The 16,628-nt window shown below is 39.9% G+C and overlaps 1 protein-coding gene across 3 annotated transcripts in view; it reads left to right on the forward strand.

The window, feature by feature from the left end:
- Positions 1–16,628, forward strand: part of LOC142084804 (BEN domain-containing protein 5) — a 971,351-nt gene that overhangs the window by 506,766 nt on the left and 447,957 nt on the right. For all 3 annotated transcript variants that reach the window (XM_075155802.1, XM_075155804.1, XM_075155803.1), the window contains one exon: positions 14,303–14,342. In XM_075155802.1, coding sequence (XP_075011903.1) covers positions 14,303–14,342 — 40 coding nt within the window. The remainder of the gene's footprint in view (positions 1–14,302; positions 14,343–16,628) is intronic.

A 16,628-nucleotide genomic window follows, 5' to 3' on the forward strand; every position in this document is an offset into this window, starting at 1 on the left:
TCACATTTAGATGATAACTTTTCTTTCTCTTTTCCATTATGTTCTTGTTGTCTTTTTGAACACTATTAGTATTCTCAGTGCTGTACAGAAACATACGGGAGACTTAGGGCAGAAGCTAAGTTGACTGCAATCAAACTATGTGATAAAACAGAAAAATCAACCCAAAAATAATTTTATGCATTTTATTTAAAAGAAGAACATTCAGAGTTAAGACTGAAATGACCAAAATGGGTGTTTCTGACATTTTATGGATGTTCTGCATAGGTAGTGTGCCTCCAAATATTGGATGCTCCTATATACCATATGTGCTGCAATTCCTAAGCAATACAGCAGATGTTTTAGGTGATCAATTCAGAACTCACTGGCTTTGTTTAGTTCTCCCCATTCCCAATTTTATATGATGTGAATGTGCCTGTCATCATAAGTAGAGGAACAGTTCCATATTTAAAAATCTGTGCATAATTCAAAGTTGACACTGTAGCAACACTAAACCACTGCCCAACCTAGAAAATCTCATGTTCCTCAGAGTCCAAAACACCCAGTTAGGAAAAGCTGTAGCCAGTAAAAATTAGCTTTGTGTGGCTTGAATCAAAACTTAACTATTTTTTTGAGTTTAGGTTTATTGTACGAGGTGGATGAAAGCCGACAGTTCTGATTTCTTTGCTGATCAGAGGGCCGGGTGAGGTGGTTTGTTTGCTTATTTGTTTTTAAGAAAAGTTTTGTCTTATTTCTATGTAATCTCCTCCAAAGCCAGCTTCCTAATGGCATCTTTTTATCTTCAGTTCTTCTCTTAACACTTTCTTTGCCACTGCTCCTTTTGTGTGAAATGCTTTGCCAGCTCCTAGTATATAAAGTGCCTTTTTTGCCCTAAGATCATCTTTAAACCACCTTTTTTTTTCTCTTTTTTTTTTTTTTTTTTTTTTCTCAAGGATCTTTTTAACAATCCCCAATGATTTTACTTAGTTTTCTGACCATGTGGGCTGGAAATCTATTCAGTCTTCATTAAAAAGTTCATTTGAAAATACTAATTCTATTGTATCGTCTGAACTGTTTTGTCTATTTATTTGTGGATATAAAAAGACTTGAGCTCTCATATTTTTTCCAGTTGTAAACGAGTCCAGCTATGTATCTGATGGCTAACACAGTAGAGAGACTTTCTTTTGGAGTGGTCTGTGGGGAATAAACTAGCTGCTTGGTAAGGCCCGGCTGCCTCTGCGGAGGCTGGGACTGGCGAGGGCAGGGGCGGCTGTGCTCCTGCGCCGGCCCCGCGTTTCTCTGCAACCTGAACCCGCAGGACCGCGGCAGAGGGAGCTACCTTTCAAAAGGAAAAATGTTCTCTGTCTTCAGTGCCCAAAAGAAAAATTTAAACTCACTGGGAACAGGAATGAATCTGACACCTAATTTTGCCTCTGTAAATTGGAACATTTACATTTGTGTTGGTCTTTTAAAAAAAAAAACATTCCTGAAATATAGCTGTCTGACACAACAGAGTTCAGGGTAAGAACAAGGATAAATTTTCCTCACATGTTCACCTATGGAAACTTTGTTCACCTTTCCTGCAACTGTGAAATTGGTTTGAAATGATGGACTGATACTTCCTCATGAGTTACTCTTGACATACCAGAGCTCTTTTGCTAACTAAAAAATATGTACTCTTTGGGGAAGCAAAATGCTTTTCCACACACAGTGTGTAAATGTTGTTGTTAACATCTAGGTAATTAATTTTTAAGGCTGATATTCAATGAACGTTTGGAAACCTCTTGGATTTCTTCTAATAAATGAAGAATGTAAATAAGGGCAATGGAAGCAGTTTAAATGCAGAACTATATTTTTCTGAAAACTGGAAAAACTGGAAGTTTCAGAGTGACTCACAAATCATAGGTAAACATCCACATTTCAAATTATTGAGATAAATATATTTTCTGTGTAGCCCGAAGAACAACTGCTTTGCAGTAACCCCATGGCATAGTTACTACATCCTTGGTTAAATGTTTGTTACAGGTACATGAGTAAATCTCAACTTTTGTCTTCTGGAGATCTGACTCTCAGAGACGTGGTCTTCAGTGACTGTCTCGGCAAGGGAAACTGGGGAACGTCAGCCTTTGGTTGGACTGAACCCTGAAGTAACTGCAAAATCAGCAGGTTTTTGTGAGGCAAAATCAGCAGTTTCATGTAAAAATTGATTAATAGGGTATTTGGTTCCCTTCTCTCTTCCAATGAAGTCCCCATGCCTTGGGTGCTTCTCAAAACAGGCTTATATTTGTCAGTCACCACATAGATTTTTCACAAGCATTTGTCTGTGTTTTTTAACCACTATGAGATATATCAGATAGCAGGTCCGCAATGAATTGCTTATAGAACAACTGTAAAAGAGCGATAATTTGAAACAGTTAGCAATGAGGCTAATGAAAAGAGGATTTCAGAGCTCTTATCTCTGTTCAGTGTATGGGACAAATGTTATTCCCTATTAGTCAGAATAACCTGACATGGACTGAAGAGAGGAACAAAATAGTAATATCTGGGTGGCCTCATTTTCTTACACAGATCTCCATTCCAGGCTGCTCTCAGGCAAGCTAACTCAGCTCGGTGATTTTGATGAACCAAACTTTTATTTTCTCCTTTAATATAACATGACATATTGTGTAAGACATATATAGCTCTCTTCAACCATTGTGAATAAAAATGCCTCTGGAATAGTTTAAAGCACCTGGGTGAAGGGTTTGGGCTAAAATGCCACATTTCAAAAGTGAGATAAAAATGTTCAAATTTGGATGTAGAGAGCTAAATGCCACCTTGGTTCCATTTTATTGTTTTTTTTTTTTTAATTAACAATCCTAGAGACACCACCCCTAGGTTAAACATGAATTACACTAGATAGTGTACAAAGGCAGAGTGACCCTGGAAGCGGCTGTAAGGAGTCCCAACGCTGCCCTGTTAGTCTTTGGGAGTTCTGATACAGGTTGCAACCTGAGTGGACCTTGTTCCAAGTTCTATGACTCAAGATATTCAGATATAGGGATTTAGTAATGATTTTAGTATGTGCCATAGAAAGCTAAAAAAAAAAAAAAATGCTTCAGAAACAAATGAGAAAGTGTTCGGTCTGTTTGGAAAGTAAGATTGTTCTTTTTACCTCCGGGATAGCTCACGCTTATTGCTGCCATTTGACTTCTCCAGACAGTGCTTTCATGGGCTGTAATTAAATATGCAGTTTTTAGAAGAATGAAGATTGGGATGCTCTGAATCGTTTGTTAAGTGAATATGACAAGCAGTGGTCTGGTTTGGAAAAAAATTGATTTTTTTGAGCAATAGAAAAACTAACTCACTGCCATGGATTGTGAAAGGAAACAGACTCAAACTGAAATTAGATGAAAAGCTTGAAATTAGATGAGACCACAATAGTCGGGCATATAAATTTATATATTTGTCCACACATACTAGATTCTAATTTAAATTTTCACTATTATTTTGATCACGTTGTCTTGACTTATACAAAATAAACAAGGAACTTTGCACAGTATGGAGGGGGAAAGAGTTTCAGATAAAGTAATGCTCCTAAATTAAATGTGAAAACACACAGTTATTTCCCCCTTCCCTCCTGCCTGTCCCTATTGCAGAAAAGTCTTTGGCTGTAATGGTGCCTTGACAGCCAGAGCAGAACTTGGAGGGGTGGAGTTGGTTGCCCCCTTGTTGCAAAAGAAAAAATATTGATTTTGTCCAGCTGTTGTGCAAGTCTTTGGAATCGGATGTTTCCTATCTTAGTGGTTTACATTCCCACAATGTTAGCAGTTTGAAAATGCAGGTAAAACCGGGCTATAGCACTTCTGCTGGATGGAGGAAATGAGGAAATAGGGAAAGAGAGAGGAGAAGTGAATGTGACGGGAGTGGAGGGCCAGTGAATTCAGAGCTAAAGATTAAAAAATGAAATTGTCCAGTCTGGTGCATTGGAAATCAGTTCCATTGACTCCCCTCACACTGATTTCCTTTGGCTCCTTAAAGAGATGCTGCTTTAACTAGGAAATGTGTGTGCTGCCATGTTTCTATTGGTGACAAAATGCTAGCTTGGTCTTGGATAGGTGTGATAATTTTGAGTATTTCTTCTGTATCTACAATACATAGCCTGTATCGACTCCTTGTCTGTAAGTGTGGTGTGTGTATACAGTTTTATAAACATTTACTCCTCTCTGTACAATACAGAAGTCAATAGACACACCTCAATATATACACACCTGCATACACATATATACATGAATGTTTATGTGTCTGTGACTGTACATACAGATATGCAATATATTTATGTGTGTACACATATACAATTATAGTAATGGTAAGTGCAAAACTATCAAAACAGAACAAGCTCTATCTTTTCCTTTTGAATGCTTGGATGCGTGGAGCTGTAGGTGTGAGACTGGTAGCTTTGAAACTGGATGGTGATGGCACAAATCACTACAGAAGGATTTTGGAGATGATATAGCCTGTAGATCTCATGCACACCGTTTTGCAGTCATAAAGTTCTCCCAACATTTACTCTGCTTTGTGTTACACAGAAAGCCCAGCCACTTGGGCTTACAGGTAAAAAGTTTGGTTTGCTTGTAGAGCTGAAATATGCTTTGTCAAATGTTTACGTTTCTGAGATGTTTGAATGCGAGATACCAGAAATACAAACTATTATTGAGGTTTCTTCTAAATAAAATAGCACACATTACCATTGTATAGAGCCACTCGGTTGCCTTTAAATATTGCCATCTTTGAGTGGAAAGGGAATATATTTTGAGTGTTTGCAGAACACCCTTCAACCACTGGAACTATGATCTGGAAACTGCTGTGCTGTGTTCTCACACAGCTCACCTGCATCTCAGGCAAACTCCAACACCTTAAAAGAAAATAACACCTGAGATAAACACAACCAGATAATTCCCACAAAATCAGAAGTAAAGGCAGGGAGCTCTTGGAGGGGGAGGGATTTAGGCTTTAAGGAGTCAGAGAAAATGGCAACTAGAGAAGTTGTGCGCTCTCATGTTTATTTTCACTCTGTGGCTGAATCACAGGGACTTTTTAAGTCCATAAGTTTTATGCATGAAAATGCCATCATTTTTGGGAAATCTTATATTCAGAAGGAATTTACTTGTGTTGCATGTCTTATATGTCTTTTTCTTCCTTGCATTTGTATTGCTATCCTTATGTGTGAAACCACAGGAGTCCTGTTTCTTAAAAGTTTATCAAAGATGTGTTTCTTTTGCCTGGGCTCAGGTGTATTAGGAAGTGGATCGTGTCAGTGCTGTAATTCAGAGCTTTGTTTTCCAGTTAAGTGCTGCCCTGAGCAGAATTCTAATACAGAGCAGGAGCCAAAGCAAGTGCAAACACATGCTGCTTCCCAAACAAGAAGGTATTTTACTTCTTACAAAGAAGGACTCTTCTAGTGAAAATTTCTCGTGTTTCAGAAAACTTCCCAGTAAATCCCTCAGAGTTCTAGGTGTTTTTTTTTTCTCTTTTCATAGAATTACATTTTTTTCAAAACAATATTTTCTTTGGACCCAAGTCAGCCTTTTCACCACCAGTGTGCTGGCTATTCTGGCGTGATGACAGTTTGTTAGATTTAGTATTAGCTGACATGGAGAGAGCAGGGCAACTGCTACTAGCTGGTAGCTAAACTATTCAGGTTGGATGCAAACGTTGGAACTTAAGTCCCAATTTCAATAAATATTTAGTTAGTTATACACAGCAAAAGAAGGTTTGGGAGAAATGATCTGCTGGTCAGAGCACTCGTAGCTGGATGTAAGCAGCTGAAGTTCAATCTCAAGGTCCAGATGGGGTAGAGCAGGGATGTAAACCTCTGGATTTTTGCCTCCCTTATTGTGTTATCACAGGCTTCTACAACTGCATGTTTAGTTCTAAAATTGCATATGTTGGGGGTTAATTTGTCTTGTCTGTTATCTAAAACAGCCCATAAACAATGGCTGGTTAGTCAATATCCCATTACTGGTATAGGTAGATATGCTTTTTTCCTAATTAAACATTCATTGAACACTGTTGCTTACCCCCCCCCAACAAATGGCGGACTCTCAAAGTTCATAATTGCTTTCATAATGCTGCTCTTTTCCTTCGTAAAACTTAATGTAAGACAGGAATTCACAACTAAAGAATGGCTGTGCAATGCCTAAAGTGATCTGTGTCATGTATAGATTTTGGTTGGTAATGGCACTGTGTGTGGTCTGTACAGTTTTTCCTGCCCCTGTTTACTCTTTTTTTCAAAATAAATAAAATTTAAAGAGACGAGTTTATTAGCTCCTGCTGCTTACTATATACTTTAAGACATAATCCGTTGTTTGTGGCATTACAGTAATCTCTATAGGCGTTAAGTAATTGATGTCACAAGCACAGGATTATAACCACGGCTCTGCAATTTACATAATAATACACCAAACTATGAAAAACCTGCATGGTGGTTTGGTACCAAAACAAACCCTTTAAAATGCTGAGTTAAATTGTGGAATGAGTAGATCCCGAATCCTTGCAGTATAAGTACATATGCTTCATTTAAAACGTGCGCACAACCACAGCCACCTTTTTGTTAGTGGAACTACAAAGAGGCTTGAGTCCATCCTGGATGTAGGGTCTGACCATGGAGAAATGGGCCTCGTTCTCTTCCTTCATTTCTTGCAGGCCCAAAGCTTTTGGGGAACAGCAGAACAAAGCACAGACAAGGTATTGACTATATCATCTATTCTTTTTCCCCAGTCTTTACTGGGGCAGAAATACCAGTGTTTGTGTATGTACTCCATATAGTCACACACTCTACACAGGCTGGGGGGTGACTAGAGCACTGACTATCTGTGCATTAATTTGTCTCAGCATTTCAGGCTTGAATTAACAAGGAGGATAGAAGCCTATGAAATTGGGAGCTCTGAGTCAAGTTTGCCAGTTGGGTTCAATAAAGTGATTGGATTTGCTTGCCACATTTTGACTTGGGTTAAGAAGAGACTGTTATTATCTAATCAAGGATGTCCTTTTACATGCACATCTGAGAAGATGCATAGTAACATCATCAAACCATAAAGTTGCTACGAATATACCTTTGCGTTGCTTCACTGAGGTGCATAAGGATCCTTGTTTTTTACAGAAGCAGAAGGACAGTAAACTTAAGAGGCTTTCTGTCGTCATAACTCTCATTGGCAAAGTTAAGAATCAGTTCATTCCAAAGCAGTTCGTTCCTCCTCTCCTTCCTTTCAGAGATAAGATAGTCTTAACTAAATAGACTTTTTGTTGTGATTGCAAATATTTGTAGTGAACTGATGGGCTTTTTTTGATTCCTAGTGGTTCAGTAAGAGCCTGGATACTATCTTTATGAGCGCTCTATATGCAAATAAGGGAACCTATTGATAAAGCACCAGCAGATGTCACTCAAGAATATGTGGAACAGGCTGTGAATTTGTGTGACTGATAAAACTGAGCATGCACATTGCAAATGGCTTCCGCTGTGCAGCTGCTCGGGTTGCTCAGCCTCCCAGGGCTGTTGCTTTAGGCAGTGATCTACTGCTTTTGGTAGTCATTCGCTCACCAAGGCTTTGGAGCTGTGACCTACCACTACTGCCATAGGTACTACAGAGTGTTTGTATGTGTGCACAAAGATACGTCGCATGGCTTTTCAATCTTTCCTTAACCTTCATTGTATTAATGTTCTTTCTAAATAGCTTTTGAACACAACAGGACTCTAAGAACATTATGCATGAGTGTTGCATTCTTGAGATAAAGGGAGAAGGAGAGGTCTTAGCTACTTGTTTGGCAGTATTTCTGAAAAATAAGAAAGTACCATGTATCCTTGGCACTTAAGTTTTGGGAAAGAAATACTCAGATGTCAGATACTAAGTAGAAGAATATGTGAACTGGGAGGATGAGTAAAGTAGCTTAATGGTTTGGCGCTGCCTTTCATCATTTGGACTTGGTTTTAATTCTAAACCAGAATCAAGTTACCAAATATTGCAACGATCAAATGGCTGTAGAGATCACTGTTAAAATGGTTTAAAATGCTCATTATCGCTCTTAGCGTGAGCGATAACACATCCCAAACCACTTTGTAAATGTTCTCCCACACCTATATTATCAATAATTGATTCCACAGAGTAGGCTACAGCAGATGCAATTTACTAAAATCCCAGTCAAGTGTCAACAAGATGGCTGGTTCGCTTTATCATTATACCAGGAAACTTTAGCAGCTGATCACAAAGGAAGTACAAAATGTGAGACCTTGCTTCATTATATGAACAAAAGCCTGTGATTTCAGGATGGAAAGAAAAGATTATTGCTTGGCATAATGTAATTTAAAAAAAAAAAAAAAGAAGCTTTAAATCGTCAAATTACCCGTTTTAACAGGATTCAAATTAGTAGCTTATTGGGGTCATTACTTAAATCAAGAGTTTCTCTTTGGAGATAAGTCTTGCTCTCTGAAGGGAAGGAGGGTACAAGTAGTGAAACTTGCATTTGAGAAACTAGACAGATGTGAAATGCTCACTGAGTTATATTTAGTTTTTTCTAACACCTTCCTTTATCTAAGCCTTCATCAGAAAGTTTTTCCAGATGTTGATTAGCCCAGAATATTTCTTAAACTGTCCAACAACAAACAACTGAAAGAAGGTTTATACTCCTCTCTCACAGAAGCATCTATTGTATAGGAGCAGAACACACCGAGGTGCACAGCTTGTACCCGTAGCAATGCGAAAGGATGGGACGCAGCCTTTAACCTCTCCCTCTCTGCACCTTCTCCCTCCTCCCTCCCCTCTACTGTAAATCCCTCTGGTGCAAAACCAAGGAGGCTTATGGTGGTGCTTGTGGGCAGCTGTGTTGTGCCATCCATACCATGCCGAGTTGCATACTTGGGATCTCTTTGATCTTTTTCTGAACTTGTGGGTTCTTTCATGATATAATATTATATCATGTTATAATATAACAGCTTTCAAAAGCATTGGCATGCCAGGGTGTGGCAATAATAAAGGCCATAGAAATGTGAAATTCACCCTTCGATACATACTCAGCTTTATTTTGTGAGAAAATGCACTGGTTTCAATTGATCTTATGTCAACACAGTGAGTTTATAGAAGAGAAGCGCTAATTTAGAAGTTAAAAGGAAAAGGCACAATTAGTAACAACTTGTGGCAAAACTTCGGGGGGGTGGTGGTGGAAATCATGCACTTGATTTCAATTTTAAACCCTCTGAATTGCATAGTAGATTGAAGGTGGTAGGGAGAGACACTTGTTCAAAGCACGTTAAAATTAGATGGAAGCGATCAATAGCAGAGACCAGGCTGGGTAAAATACATTTGGGAAGACAAAGTTCTCCTGTGGTCCTAGAGAGTCAATTCCAGCTTCGTGTGGGTGGACTATGGCAGGAGATGTTAGTGAGATGGGCAGCCTGCCTTTGGGTTCACCGCTGCAGAAAATACTGCCCACAGAGTGAAGGCAGTGAAATGGCACAAACCCAACAAGAGCTTTCTAAAGCTGAAGTTGATTTCAGCTCTGGGCTTAGGAGTTTTACACGGAGACTCAGAGCAAGGCAGGTATAGATGCCCTTGCGGTCTAGAGAAAGCCCTACCAGAGCACGCCGTCTCCTGGGACGTGGGTGCACGGGACTGCTGAAGGAGCTTCCAGTAGAGCAGCCTCATGTGTGTGATACCTGGGTGGCTGGCTGCCACCTCCATCTCTGCTTACCAGCTCTGCTGGAAGTTGGGGGCTTGGAGATGATGTGCTGGGACACAAGGCAGGGGTAAGGATATCTTTCGGATCCTGGCTGGAGGAGGAGTGTAGGAGTAGGAAGATGACTTTATAACTGCTTTTTTTATCACTCTTTCTGACTGTATTGACTTTATACTTGACACAGCTTTGGCTGGCAAGTGAGGCCCAGATACATTCAGAATTAGATATGACTAGGCTCATTCTTACATGAGAAGAAAATCACCGGTTGCTACAGAAACAGCTCCGTATCAGTCTCATGGGGCATCTTTGCATCTGGCTTTTTTTCCTTCTCTTTCGCTAATCTGTAGATAAGAGTCAAAGCAAGTGCAGCACATCCCACATCTATATAAAAGGTTGGAGGAACGCTGCAGAGAGCAAAGTGTGAAAGAACATCTCGTAGATAAGCTAAACTTAAATGAATGAGTTAATTTACACCCCCCTACAATTTTTTTTCTTGTTTTGCAACTCTCGCTGAGTTAATTGAGGTGAAAATTAAATGACACCAGTCAGCAAATATTTTAAAGACCACCAACATCAAGGAAGAGAAAGGAGGTACTCAGAAAGGGAGTTACCAAGAAAAATTTAAGAAACGATCTGAGGGGTGAGTTAGAATCTGTGTCGAGAAAATTGCATATTGCAATGGAATAATAATCCAGACTTACTTTCAGGCAAGTTGTTTAACTTGATAAATTGAGGAATTAGTTAAAAATAAGTGTATATTATGGGTGAACAGGGACTATTCTGCATACTTCAGACCAGCTCACCAGCGAGGTTTTTCAACTGGTTTGCTAAAATGTAATGAATTCTTGATGCTTAGTAGATGAATATTTATTGAGTGAATCAATGCTTAATTTATTAAAAATTTGCCTTCCTTGTATTTTAATATGATTTATTACTCATCAGTGCTTATTGCATTAATTAAAGATTGTGTTAATTTTCTGGAAGTGAGCACGATCTGCTGCAGGTTTGCTGCAGAGCCCTAATGCACTGTAGGGACTGTGCCTCTGGGTAGTACCAAGGATAGAAAACTGCACGAGGTGGGAAGCCGGTATGAATCACCAATGGCCTCTTCCTGCCTTTGGGCTTTCAAATAGCCAGCAAAGTGAAAATGAGGATGCTGCCCCTTAAGGGTAGGACAGGATTATAGCAATAGAGATACTGTGGTGATACGGGGAATCTTTCTCTTTGCCTCTTATACATTATGGCTGATGCTGTGGAAATCATTTTAGTGTTTCTCATGGAATGCCTTTTTGTCAACATAGGTGAAATCCAGCCTTAGCGATCCGGGAAACTGTCACCTCTCGTCCGACCAGGGACAATAGTCATTACATTTCAGTGCTCAGGTTGTAAGTAATTCTTGGGACGATAGGTTGCAGTGAAGATTGGGATAGTCCCAAGCATCTCTGTAGGGGCAGGTGTTTGAGAAGTGGAAAATTACTAAAGGCAGAACAAAAAAAAGCCAGACATCTTGTGAGATGAGTCTTTCAAGAAATCTGTCAAAACAGGGAGAGGGTGATCATGCTGGAGGGGGGCAACAGCTGCAATTTGCATCTTTCAGCACTGAAGGGAGAAGCAAATATGTAAAGCCCCACAGCCATGATACTTCTGATGCAATTATTTTATTAATCTTTGTGACACTTGTAATGTCTCTCTCTTTAAATTCAAATTCTGCTGCTTTTATAGCTCCTCATAAGTGTGTCTGTATGTTTTTTTAAAAAAATCCATCTAGTTACTAGACTGCTTGCATCCAGCTGAGCCCTGGAAACGGCAGAGAGCTAGCCCCTGAGGTCTGAGAGCAGGCTTGAATTTCCGGAAAGTGATTGGATCCATAATTAGTGCATTTTTGCATGTTTAAATGCATGATTCTGGAATGCACTTTGCTGTTTCCTCCTCTCCAGGGCTTGGGTGAGTGTGCACAAACTTCCCTTGCCGAGCTAAATTAGAAAAACCTCTTCAAGGTCCGCTGAAGGTCAGAGCAGAGAAATTTTTTCTCTCTCGGTGCACCGGCCAGGCAGTAACCACCCTGCTCCAGCCCCGAGCGTTTGGGTGGAGCCAGTGCCAAAAACCTGGTGGCATTTCAAATCCCTTGCAGCAGTTAGGTGTTAGATGCAAAAGATCAGTGCTGCTCCACTTGAAGTCAGAGAAATGACTTGTGCTTAAAGCTCAACACATACACAAAGATTTCCTGGATCTGGAGTTAATTTGTTTTTTCCAAGGCCAGCTTGAAGGCAATGTCCAAACAGGAAAAAAGTTACAAATGCAACATTTGACTTGTAATAATTTCATTTTATTTCCCGTTTTGTTTAGCCTATTCTATATGATTTTGTTTTCCTGCAGTATCAAGTTAAGCTATTTAGGTTTTTATGTAATGTTTATTTTTACCCTAGTTAATAGAGTCAAGTCAGGACCAGGGGCCAGTTGGGCTACATGCCTTTCTCTCTGTTCCAAATCTCTACATTTTGCAAGCTTCTTTCATGCAGGATATTTATATTCCACCTTTTTTCCCAGTGGAGAAGCTTTCACAGAGTATAGGCTTTGGATATATATTTTCTGCTCTAGCTGTTCATTTGACGTAAAGCATTTGGGGTTCCAGTTGTGCTGCGAAATGTAAGCAAAGCTTTTGGCCCAGTGGGTGCTAAGCCCTGGCATTTCATAGCTTTGTATATATGAATCAGGATTAAGGCACAGATTCTATGTAAAATTCAGCTCATTAGGAGACGTTTCTTCTTAGGGCTCCCACTGGGGAGGTGGGTCCTTTGCTTACACTATTGCTTACTTCACTTTATTGCTCCCTGGGAAAGGAGGGTGGGGTGAGCAGACCCAACTGAGTAGGGACAGCATTTCTGAATGGCTCTTGTGGAGGTGACACAAGGCAGCAGCAGGGTCTTCTGCTCCCTTTTACAGTTACCCTGGCACACCTGGAAAAAGGCTCGGCATAGGCTGGCCTTCGTATTTGATAATAAAGCAAATGTGATCAAGCACACCACTAAGGTCATAGTCAGAATGACTTGTCAGAGTTAAGAGAACAAGGAGTACCTATGAAAGCAGACAGGAATGGATTTTCTCACAAATATGATTTGCATTGTACAAGAGTTAAGGTAGTTAAGGTACTGAAGGTCAGGAAGGTTTCAGAAAATGTGTTTTTCAGCCTGGCACCCCACTCAGCTTCCCAGCAGGCCGCATTCACTGTTGGGCATACAGCTCAAGTATATTCAGTGGATGATCAACTGTGTCCATACACTTTAGCCAGTGAATCTTTACTTATAGAGAAATGATGGGTTTGGGAAGGAGTTTCATCAGTCATAATTTCCAAGGAAGAGCGTTCACGGTAGGGAATACCAAATCAATGTTTCCTCCTCAAGGACTTTCAGCTGTCACCCAGGGAATACAGTGAATGCAGTGATGAGAATTAGATTAGAAAAAGATCAATAGGGCTGACAATAAATGAAAGTAACACAGACATTATTGAGCAGATTAGGAGAGAGAAATTAAACTGGACAGTATAATCTTCAATGCCAGCTAGACACACTAGCGTTGGGCAAAGTTAGAGAGAAGACAGTAAGTTAGTGCTATGAAGAAGAGTTTTACCAGTCTGTCTGGTAAAAGAGAGGAGTTTTTACCAGTCTGTCTGTGAGATGGGGAAAGGCCTGCTGGTGATGGAAATCTCTCAGCTCACAGGAAGGTTGAAAAGGATGATAATAGTCCAGGAGCACATGAATTTCAGTGGCAGGCCACAGGGAGGCAACGGTGGCGAGGTCACCTACGGCTGGGAACGTGGAGTAGGCAACAGCCTTGGCTACATGTTACAGGGGAAAGGGAACCTCAGACACACCCCACCATCACCAAGCCATTGGTGGGATAGCTTGTTCCAGGCAAAAAATTCTCCTAACCTTCCCGTAGTACAGGTTGGCTTACCCTGTGAAGGTTTGCAGCACTTCCAGAAACCACTCTTCTGTTTAAACTTGATTATTTGCCATTATAACTGCTTGTATTTTGCTACCTGTACAAATATTCAGTGATGATCAAGCCTGGCAAGTTTTTGGGGTGAGGGATATCTGGTGGCAATGAGATCCATGGGCTGACTGCGCTCAGTATGAAAAGAAGCTTTCCTTTTATCAGCCTTGAGTTTGTCTAGGTCCTCTTACGTGTCTTTGAAAGGTTCACCCCAAGGCGATATAATTGTGTTTGATCACATGCAGGCTATGAGTCAGTGATTGATAAGAATAAAGAACTTGGAGTTTCTTGTCTTGGTTCCCTGTCTTCTTCCCTGTGGAATCAGAAATCACTTTTATAAATATATGGGTCCATCTGTGCTTCTAGCTATCCATTTCAAGTATATGTTCCAAAAAAGAAATAGTAACACTTTATAAGTGCAAATAAAAACACATTAAAAGGACTGAGCAAAGGGTTTTTTTCTTCCTCATAAAGTACATGTGGATCCCATCCAAAAGAGTTACTGTGAGCCATGTAACTTGTAATTAATTCTGCTATAAATGTCAGAACACTTACTTTGCAGGTCTAAGCTGACCCACTAAAATTAGTCCTCTTTTAACAATTCCTTTTATAATTTGTTTTTCAGCAGAAACGGCAGCTTGACCTCCTGACAATAACCAGCCCTGGTAAGTGAGCTCTGCCACACGGCTCTCTTCTTTTTCTTAAAGAGATGGTTGTCTAAATGTGTTTTTCCCCCGTCTCTGACATGCAAAATGAAAAACACTGTTCCCCAGAAAATCTTTCACGTAATAACAAGTGACAGCTATATTGTGCTTGGCAAAGCCCCGGGCAGTTATCCGTTCACAGAGCTGCCTCTTCAGACCTTTACTGTATGAATTTGAGTGCTGATATTTCTTTAAGCCTCCTGGGGTTACAGTTAGCGGTATGCCTGCAGGGCAGATGCCCTCGAATTCACAATGTGTGTTCAAGTATCACAGAAATGCAAGTTTGACTTTCCTTGGTGGCAAACATGAACAGTTTGGGGAGTAAGGAGACGGTGGTCCTCTGTGCGCGTGGTGGGAGACAGGAGGTCCAGGCTTAGGTCTGGAGAACCCAGAAGTGGGTCAGAAAATATTGAGGTAAAATTAAAATGATCTAAACGATCTGCTTCATAACGGCTTCTGTCACTTGCCTATTGAGGAGATAAACCAAAACATGTTATACTGGGAAAGTGTTGGGCTCTTTGGCATAGTGCGTTTTGAAGGTCTCAGCACCATGACTGGAATGCAGGTCGTTTGAATAGTGCTTCTCTTTGATCTCAGCTCTTAAGGCTGGGTGGCTTTTAATTTATGGTTATTTTTCTGGCTCAGTTTCTTTCCATTAGCTGCTACAGAAGTTTGCTGCCCACCAGATGTACACTGTGCTTGAATGGTGCTACCTTTTGGTTAACTTTTTCAATTTTTCAGATGTATGTATGTATGTATTAAGCTTTCAGATTGGCTTTAACTGGGACTAATGAGTTCTGGCTTTAACTGGGAATAATGTGTTAGCGAAATGAACAGGTGTTATGGGAAGTGAACAAAATGTGACACACATTTGCTTGGATAACAATTTTGCATCAATAATTGTTCTGACACTCTAAATGTAGATATCATCTGTGACATGGTTTCTCCTTCACTAACCTTGTTAAAATAATAAGAATTAAAATAAGGAGGAGGAACACTTTGTTGGGACAGATGTTTGAGGCTATTGGCAATTGCATCACATTTTTGCATGTTCACTTTTCATGCAGTTTGCAATTATGTTAATGTATGCTCAGGGCACTTGCTGATAAAAGCAACAATACAGTGTGATACAGCCATTGTCACTATTCTGACTGTAACTTCAAGGACAAACATGGCACATTTTTCATTTTTCGGATCTTCAGCATTCCCTATTTCTAGAGGAAAAAGAAAAATATCTCTGAAGGTCTTAATGATAATAAACACTCAGATCTTGGATAAGGGCACCAAAGCCCACAGACTTCTTTGTTTAATAAGAGAAAAGGAGGGGTGGGGACCAGAGTAACTTAATGTGAGACTTTTCTGTAAAACGAATTTATGATACCTTCCTCATAATTTCAGATACAGTGTTCACTGGAACAATGAAAGGGTTGACTAAGTTGAGTTTGTGCATAGATGTGATCACAGTAAGTAGCTATCGCTTCAGATCTCTTAGTTTAATACAGCAATCTACTAAATCAACACAGCAATTAGTTGGAAGGATCAAAATAGCTAAATACTAAACCAGCTTTCAATAACTGCGTAGGTAGACATACTGCACTAAAAGGGGGGGAAAAGGCTTTCTGTAACATGCATTTTTTCTGAAATACAAGTTTTACCCTTTGATATTTAGCCAGAAATCTACAATAATTGGCTACATAGGAAAAAAATTAATATTTGTGCCGTGATTATATAATTGAGTGCCTACAGTTTTGCATTCAGTAAAGGCATTTTCAAAAGAAGCCTGATGCTGGATCAGGCCAAACTTACTTAAGAGATTTTTCGAAGAGGCTGAAAGAGTTAGGCACTTAATTCCAAGTAGGATTGGAAAATGTCAACCTGTGGATTAAAGGGTCTAGTTTGGGCCTTACAAATACAAAAATAAAATAAAATAACTCATAGTCTTGAGGCTTTCATCTATCTTCGGAGACTGCAACTTTTAAATGTTTCATTCTTTGAGTCCTAGCTCTAAGATCTGACATCAACAGCCTGCTTTTACAAAGTCGTGATATCATTTATGATGGCCGAGATCAGCCATAATCACTGTCATCCCTTAATTTACTGATTCAAATTAGGGACTGGGCTATTTATTTGCAGCTGTTAATCCTCTGGGAGTTGTTCCCGTTCTCCACCTTGCCGCAGGCAGGCAGCTTTCGTTTGTGGTGGAGGTCACTCAGCCTTATTTATAGTATGAAAGTCCTCCGTGTCTCA

Source organism: Calonectris borealis, chromosome 8, assembly GCF_964195595.1.
Source record: "Calonectris borealis chromosome 8, bCalBor7.hap1.2, whole genome shotgun sequence".
NCBI lineage: Eukaryota > Metazoa > Chordata > Aves > Procellariiformes > Procellariidae > Calonectris > Calonectris borealis.